Genomic DNA, 7569 nt, shown 5'->3' on the forward strand with positions numbered 1-7569 from the left:
ACAGTTGTTAGTACAGATACATGATTCATGGACAGCTTCGTGTCAGAATTGAACAGAAATCAACATGCTTTTGTATATGCCATTCCTGTCACCCTTGTTCTCACTACTACAGGCCTGCAACTTTAAGAAACAGGTAATGGCCACTTTGTAACCCGATCAAGGCTTGAATAAATGATGGAGCCGTATCTGCATTCACTATTGCCAGGGTTGTTGCTGTTTGCATTTCCAAGGACAGAAACCAGCTGAACAAAGATAATCGAGCTGAAACACTTTTACACAGCAGACCGCTATTAATAACCCTAAGGATGAATCCTGAGTAGTAAGTAGTTATGGTTCTAAATATTGCTTGTCGACTGTATTGTGGTGCTAGTGTTTTTTTTGTTGTTTTTTTTACAAAACGTTGTGTTGCTAACGGTTGGCAGACTTTCTTCAGTTACAATGAATAGAGGCCTCAAATGTGTGCCATTATTGTTTGTATCATCAGTTGTGCCCACAATTAATAAGTAAATAAAATGCAATTTAAATTTAGCATGAATGACCAGTACAGTAACATAAAATGCTAATAGTATTATATTGTTTTTCTCAGTGACTACCTGTTCAAGTTGCTGCTGATTGGGGACTCCGGTGTGGGAAAGTCATGTTTACTTCTACGTTTTGCTGTAAGCTAAATATTTTACCCATCATTTTCTGTTTATAGGTTCTTCAGTGAATCATTTAAATCACTTGACCTAAAAATAGATTTTTTTTTCTATTATGATGTTTCAAATCCATGGCTGTTTTTTTTTTTTTTTTTTTTTTTTATCGATGTAAAACAAAATGTATTTTTTGAAAGAATCGGTTATGGAAGTGTCCACCATTATGTATTTTAAAACAAGTTGATAATTCTGTTGATGACAAACAATTATTCCAACAGGATGACACCTATACGGAGAGCTATATCAGCACAATTGGAGTAGATTTTAAAATCAGAACTATCGAAATGGAAGGGAAGACTGTTAAACTGCAGATTGTGAGTATAGATGTTACAGACATTTACAGTTGAAGTCAAAAGTTTACATACACCTTGCAGAATCTGTTTTTTTTTTTTAGTGATAGTTGTTCATGGGTCCCTTATGCTGAACAGTCAAACTAAAATCCTTCAGGTCCCACAAATTCTTTGGTTTTTCAACATTTTTGTCTATTTGAACCCTTTCCAACAATGACTGTATGACTTTGATATCCATCTTGACACACTGATGACAACTGTCAAGGGAGTCATATGCAACTGTTACAGAAGGTTCAAACACTCACTGATGCTTCAGAAAGAGACATGATGCATTAGGAGCCGGGGGGTGAAAACTTTTGAACAGAATGAATATGTGCACATTTATCTTAATTTACCTAAATATCATTTTTTTATTTGGTACTACCCTTCTGAAGCTACAGAATATACTTACATGTTTCTCAGAAGACAAAATAAATATCAATTTACTCAGATTTTCCGAAACAAAAGGTTTTCACCCCCGGCTCTTAATGCTTCATGTGGACTATATGTAACTGTCGTTTATGTGAAATATCTTATTCAGGTCAGTGCTAAATAAAAAAATAACATGCATTTTGTATAATCCCTCTTATTTTGCTAAAATAATGAACATTTTGCAGATTCTGCAAGCTGTATGTAAACTTTTGACTTCAACTATATGTACATTTACATTTATACTTAACTAGTTGGTTTGTGTCTGGGTTGCTTTTTTGGCTTAGATGAAGAATGATGTACTCACATCTTTATATTTTTTTGCAAACAACATATGTTTTGTACTTTTTTTGTAACATGTTTTTTTGTCCTGAAGTGGGATACAGCAGGGCAAGAGCGATTTCGAACAATAACATCCAGCTACTATCGAGGGGCACATGGGATTATAATAGTCTATGATGTCACTGAGCAGGTAATACTTTTAAATATTACAGTATGTTATTGCATTTGTGTTTAGAGAATGTTTTACAAAGTACTTTGACTTTACAGGAGTCGTTCAACAATGTGAAGCAGTGGTTAGAAGAAATTGATCGCTATGCTTGTGAAAATGTCTCCAAGTTGCTAGTGGGTAATAAGAGTGACCTTGCCTCAAAAAAGGTGGTAGATTTTACCACAGCAAAGGTAAGCCCTCTGCTTATGCAAACTTTGTAAACTCTGTTCTACAGGAATGGCAGATCTAAGATAATATTTGAACATTCATTTGTACTGTTTTCAGGAATTTGCTGAGTCACTCAAAATCCCATTCCTGGAGACAAGTGCCAAGAATGCAAACAACGTAGAGAAGGCATTTTTAACAATGGCCTCTGAAATCCAGAAAAGGGTCGGAACGGAGAGTGTTCAGAATGAAGCTGTTAAAATAGGATCCAAAATAAACAGTGCCCCCCTATGGCCTGGTGGAGAGAAGTCAGTAGCCGAGGAGGTCAGCTCTTGTTGTTAGTGCTTGGTATCTTTTAAATTCAGGGTAATATAAATTATTATTTTTGTTTATCATTTTATGTGTTTCTCTTTTTTCCTATTTTTCATTTCAAATGTAAAATAAGCCATTGACTTTATGTTTCCATGCTCTAATAAGTTAATGAAGATGGTACATGCCTTTGGAGATGTTTCTGTAAATCATTTTCTGATAAAGCATGCATTGTTTAGTGCTCTTTTCTCTTTTTGGTGATGGACAACCTATAAGCATACACAGCCGTTCAAAATAATTTTTAATGTTTTTGAAAGAAGTCTCTTGCGCTGCATTTTAATTTAATTAAAAAATACAGTAAAAACTGTAATATTGTGAAATATTATTAGAAAAAATATTTAAAATAGTATTTTAACATATTTTTAATTATTTTTTTTCTGGGAAGGCAAAATTAATTTTTTCAGCCATCACTCCAGTATTTATTGTCACATGATCTTTCAGAAATCATTCTAATATGCTGATTTCCACCTCAGGAACCATTTATGACTATTATCAATTTTGAAAATGTTGTGTTGCTTAATATTTTGTGGAAACCATGATATTTTTATTTTTCAGGATACATTGGTCAATAGATTTTTTGCACGGTAGCATATATATATTTCTGATACTGTATGCCCTATTTTAAAAGAAACAACACTATGAAATCGATGAGAAGTTCAGCTGAAAATATATTTACTTTTCAATTTCTCAAAAAATAAAAAGTATATATACATTAAAATGTAAACTTTTTTGAGTATCAAGCAATCTCTCACTGTGCAGTGCATATACAGAAGCATTTCCACTGCATATGAATCTAAATAAACACTCAGATCAACCTAATGGTCAAGTATTACTGTACATGTGTAGATAAAGCACTGGCATCATGCATCTTGGAGTCAAAAAGAAAATAAACAATAGATCTCATGGATCTCATTAGTGAAATAACAGTCTAGTAATAATACAATTAAGAAGATGTAATATACATTTATAATTTGATGGTCATATTCGGACATTTAGCTGAATATATAATATTCATTTTTATGACATTTCAAAAGTTTTAAAAGGTGCGTATCTTGATTTATAATCAAATCTCTGAAATCTTTTGACTTTTTAGGTCAAGCATAGGAAGAATTTGATCAAAACGCAAAATGGCATTAAACATTACAACATGACTAAACAACTCAAACTCAAAACAAGCTCAACTGACAAGATCACAACAACATATTCAATCACTACAAGGTTTCAGGCCTGTTTCACATATCCTGTGGGCTCATTTTGAGCCAAACACTCAAAATGAGTTATTGGGTTACTACAATGTAGGAAAAACACTCGTAAAAAATAGATAATGTCCCTGTAGAGAATTACCAGTATGCTTTCCTTTCACAGACAACCCTAAAACAATGCAATGCGTAATTCAAAATGCAAGTGAAAAATATCAAAAATCAATACTGAAACTTACTTCATATTAACACAGTACACTCAGCCAATTTTTTACATAATTTCTTACATTAAGTAAGATTACATTATTTCAAACAAATAGATGAATAGGTTGCTATATAATTTTTTGTTGCAAACCCTCTATTTCAAAAGATTAGTCAGTGTTTTCTGATTATTTCAGCATCTAATGCTTTTAAATTCGACTTTCAGTGCTTCGTCTTGGACGCAGAACCGCCACATGCATTGTGAAAGCTGTACTTTGTTAATATGATCAGGGTCAGTGAAACAGGCCTCAAATTTAAATTTACAATGAGCTTATGTAACAAAAGAAAATAAAAACCATCAATACACATTACAACCAGGACTTTTTGCCAGTAAATCTAGCCATGCTTGCCAATTTCAGCCTCATGCGTTCCGTCTCCTCTGGGTTCCTCTTTGAGGTGCACTCAAGAGTAGAGTCGGTCTCGAAGGAAATGGCTGGGCCGTGTGAAAGCAAAGCCGTCCCCGTCTTTTGCTCAGACAGGGTGGTTGTGGGGGACTGCAGGACCAGCCTGCTCCGCATTGAGTGTCTGAGCTGTAGGAGCAAAGGGTTGCGTTGAGAATACAGCTCCCTCTCTGGCCTGAAGCACAGAAAGCAGGCGGCACACAACATGCGGAAAATGCAGACCCAACCAAGGTAGTGAAGCTCCACAATGTTCAAAAGAAAACAACCCAGGCTGATACTAAACATAAAATTAAGGAAAATGGTCTTTTCAGTGGCTCGCGATACAAAACAGTCAGTCCGTGTTGGACAAGGGTACGTTTCGCATCTGAACAAATGAGGCACCTCAAATCCAAACAGGTAGTACTGCCCAACAAGAAACGTAATCTCTAGGACGGAGCGGATCAGGACATGAACAATATAGATGAGAAGAACCTGACTGGAGAGGGTGGTTGGATCCTTGCTGACCTCACCGAAATCATCCTCCAGGAGACTTTGCTCCACGCTTTCCTCATCCTGACCACCCCATTCTTCTCCTTGAGCTCCATATCCTTGTCTGACACTGTTCAACCGCCCAGAATAGTCTTCTACAGGGTGCCTGGCCTCTGCCTGGACCCTCTCTGTCTCTAGCTTCTCGTCTTTTGTGATTTTATGCAGCACGTAGATGATGTAGAAGATGGAAGGTGTTGAGACCAGCACAATCTGGAAGACCCAGAAGCGCAAGTGTGAGACGGGGGCGAATGTATCGTAGCAGACGTTGTTGCAGCCCGGCTGCAGTGTATTGCAGGTAAACTTGGACTGCTCATCGCTGTAAACGGCATCTCCAACCAGGGTCACCAGGAGGATGCGAAAGATCAGGAGCACTGTCAGCCAGATCTTACCGATGACCGTCGAATGATTCTGAACCTCATTTAGAAAGCGGCCCAGAATTGACCAGTCCCCCATTTTTTAGTCTTGAACAAGGAAATAGTGGAAAGGCACATTCTGTTATGCTTGTCGTCTAATATATATCATGACATTTTATTTCCTGAAAGAATAGTTTACCCATAAATGAACATTTGCTGAAAATGTACTCACTCTCAGGCCATCCGGAGTGTACACTCTTAAAAATATAGGTACTTTAAAGGGTTCTTCAAGCAATGCCATAGAAGAACCATTTTTGGTTCCACGAAGGTTCTTTAAAGAACCATCTCTTTCTTACTTTTTTTTATAACCTGAAGAACCTTCTTTCGCACAAAGAACCTTTTGTGAAACAGAAAGGTCCACTCTTAAAAATAAAGGTGCTTCACGATGCCATAGAAGAAGCTTTTTGTCTAAATGGTTGCATAAAGAACCTTTAACATCTGAAGAACCTTTCTGTTTCACAAAAGGTTCTTTGTGGTGAAAGAAGGTTCTTCAGATTATAAAAAGGCAAGAAAGAGATGGTTCTTTAAAGAACTTTTGACTGAATGGTTCTTTGTGGAACCATAAATGGTTCTTCTATGGCATCGCTGTGAAGAACCTTTTAAAGCACCTTTATTTTTAAGAGTGTTCTTCAGATGTTAAAGGTTCTTTATGGAACCATTTAGACAAAAAATGTTCTTCTATGGCATGGTGAAGCACCTTTATTCTACATCTGAACAGATTTGGAGAAATTTAACATTACTACATCTTCATTTCATCACTTGCTCAATAATGGATCCTTCTGCAGTAAATGGGTGCCGTCAGATTAAGAGTTCAAATAACCGAAATAAGCATCACAATAATTTACAACACGACTACAGCTTATCAAATAAAATCTTGTGAAGTGAAAAGCTGTACATTTGTGAAAAATCTATCATTAAGCCATTTTAACTTTAAACCATATTTAAATGGTACAATTCCTGTACTGATGAAAAAGCTCATCTATATCTTGGATGCCCTGAGGGGGAATACATTTTTAGCTAATTTTAATTTTAGGGTGAATTATTGCTTTAAGAGAGTTAAATTACTGTTTAGACTATTTAAAAACAGTATTTCAATTTGTTTCAATACAATTTCATTTTGTGATGCCAAAATGTTGATTAATGTGCATTTAACTTTTTGCATATTGCTTTATTATTTGTGTAATCTACATATACTGTAAGTAAAACTCTGACTTTTGTCAGATTTTGACTCAGGAAAATGGCCCAATTATCCCGAATCATCCCTATATCCTTCTTACAATTTAATTTGGTAGGACAACAAAATGGCTCACTGTTTCAATGAAATTGTACAGCATCATGACCATTACATTGATTAATGTAATAAAATAGACAAGAAAAACACTTACCTTTGGATAACTTGTCTATACAAATGACAAAGTGTGCAAAAAATACAATTCGCATTGCTACATTTGAAAAAAAAAAAAAAAAAAACTGTTTGTCACCAGGAAGGGACATCAGTGAGTGTGCTGGGGGAAATGGGCTGACCACAGGCATCTATCCAAACCCTCATTGTACTGTATTCAGACAAAGAGCCCCAATGTACAATGTCACAAAGATTTAAAAATACAATGGGATACAACATCTCTGAATGTCCCTGAACAGTCAAACAAATTGTTCAAGAGAACCTGCTGGAGTGGGGAAACAATGCTAATTCATGAGAGATTTTGTCCTATACCTGCTTTGAGAGTGTGAAAGTTAATGAAATTATTTTCTGCATGATAAATGGCTAAACACATACACGACAATATGAAATTAAACAACATTTAAAAAGTACTGACCCATTAAACTAATTTTTTTCTTACTGAATTATTGTCAAGCAATGTCAACATTTCACCCTTTGGGACAAAACAAGCAAAACCTTTTTTTTTTTTCAATTATTACTCAATTCAATCATGAAAAAAACTTGGTGAACTCTTTTGAATTAAGAATACTTTAAAATATAGTTTTCAAGTGCAATACAGCACTTCAAAATCATGCTGCCAAGTTGATAACTTTAAAGTTACAATATTTTATGTGAAATTAAGCAAAATCAAAGACAGCAAACAAAAGACAGACGCATTTTACAGTTAACATTTTGTACATTGTCAATGTTTTCAGTACCGCACCATCTGCCCCCGACACACAATATCCAGAGACAAATATAATTTGCACCGCCTCGACATCTGTCTTGGTTACTCCATAATCTTAATATTTTGCATTTGGTCCTGTCACTTCATGCACACCAAAACTGGATGTCTGTTTACTTTACTAT

The 7569-nt window shown here is 35.4% G+C and overlaps 2 protein-coding genes across 2 annotated transcripts; one reads left to right on the forward strand and one right to left on the reverse strand.

Moving 5' to 3' along the window:
* Positions 1 to 305: 305 nt before the first annotated feature.
* On the forward strand, positions 306 to 2450 carry LOC141284226 (ras-related protein ORAB-1). The gene is made up of 6 exons (XM_073817225.1): positions 306 to 319; positions 587 to 659; positions 914 to 1009; positions 1830 to 1925; positions 2003 to 2134; positions 2229 to 2450. The coding sequence occupies exons 1-6, from the start codon at positions 306 to 308 to the stop codon at positions 2448 to 2450; spliced, it is 633 nt and encodes a 210-aa protein (XP_073673326.1).
* Positions 2451 to 3228: 778 nt separating this feature from the next.
* Positions 3229 to 5319, reverse strand: LOC141285100 (gap junction delta-2 protein). Its single transcript, XM_073818150.1, has one exon. The coding sequence runs from the start codon at positions 5317 to 5319 to the stop codon at positions 4246 to 4248; it is 1074 nt and encodes a 357-aa protein (XP_073674251.1). The 3' UTR covers positions 3229 to 4245.
* Positions 5320 to 7569: the final 2250 nt, after the last annotated feature.

The sequence above is a fragment of the Garra rufa genome, chromosome 14, assembly GCF_049309525.1.
Source record: "Garra rufa chromosome 14, GarRuf1.0, whole genome shotgun sequence".
Lineage (NCBI taxonomy): Eukaryota > Metazoa > Chordata > Actinopteri > Cypriniformes > Cyprinidae > Garra > Garra rufa.

Coding starts and splice junctions, on each gene's coding strand:
- LOC141285100 (XM_073818150.1), bottom strand. CDS start 5,319: ATGGGGGACTGGTCAATTCTGGGCCGCTTTCTAAATGAGGTTCAGAAT.
- LOC141284226 (XM_073817225.1), top strand. Junction 1,010..1,829: donor AGACTGTTAAACTGCAGATT/GTGAGTATAGAT, acceptor TTTGTCCTGAAG/TGGGATACAGCAGGGCAAGA. Junction 2,135..2,228: donor TAGATTTTACCACAGCAAAG/GTAAGCCCTCTG, acceptor TACTGTTTTCAG/GAATTTGCTGAGTCACTCAA.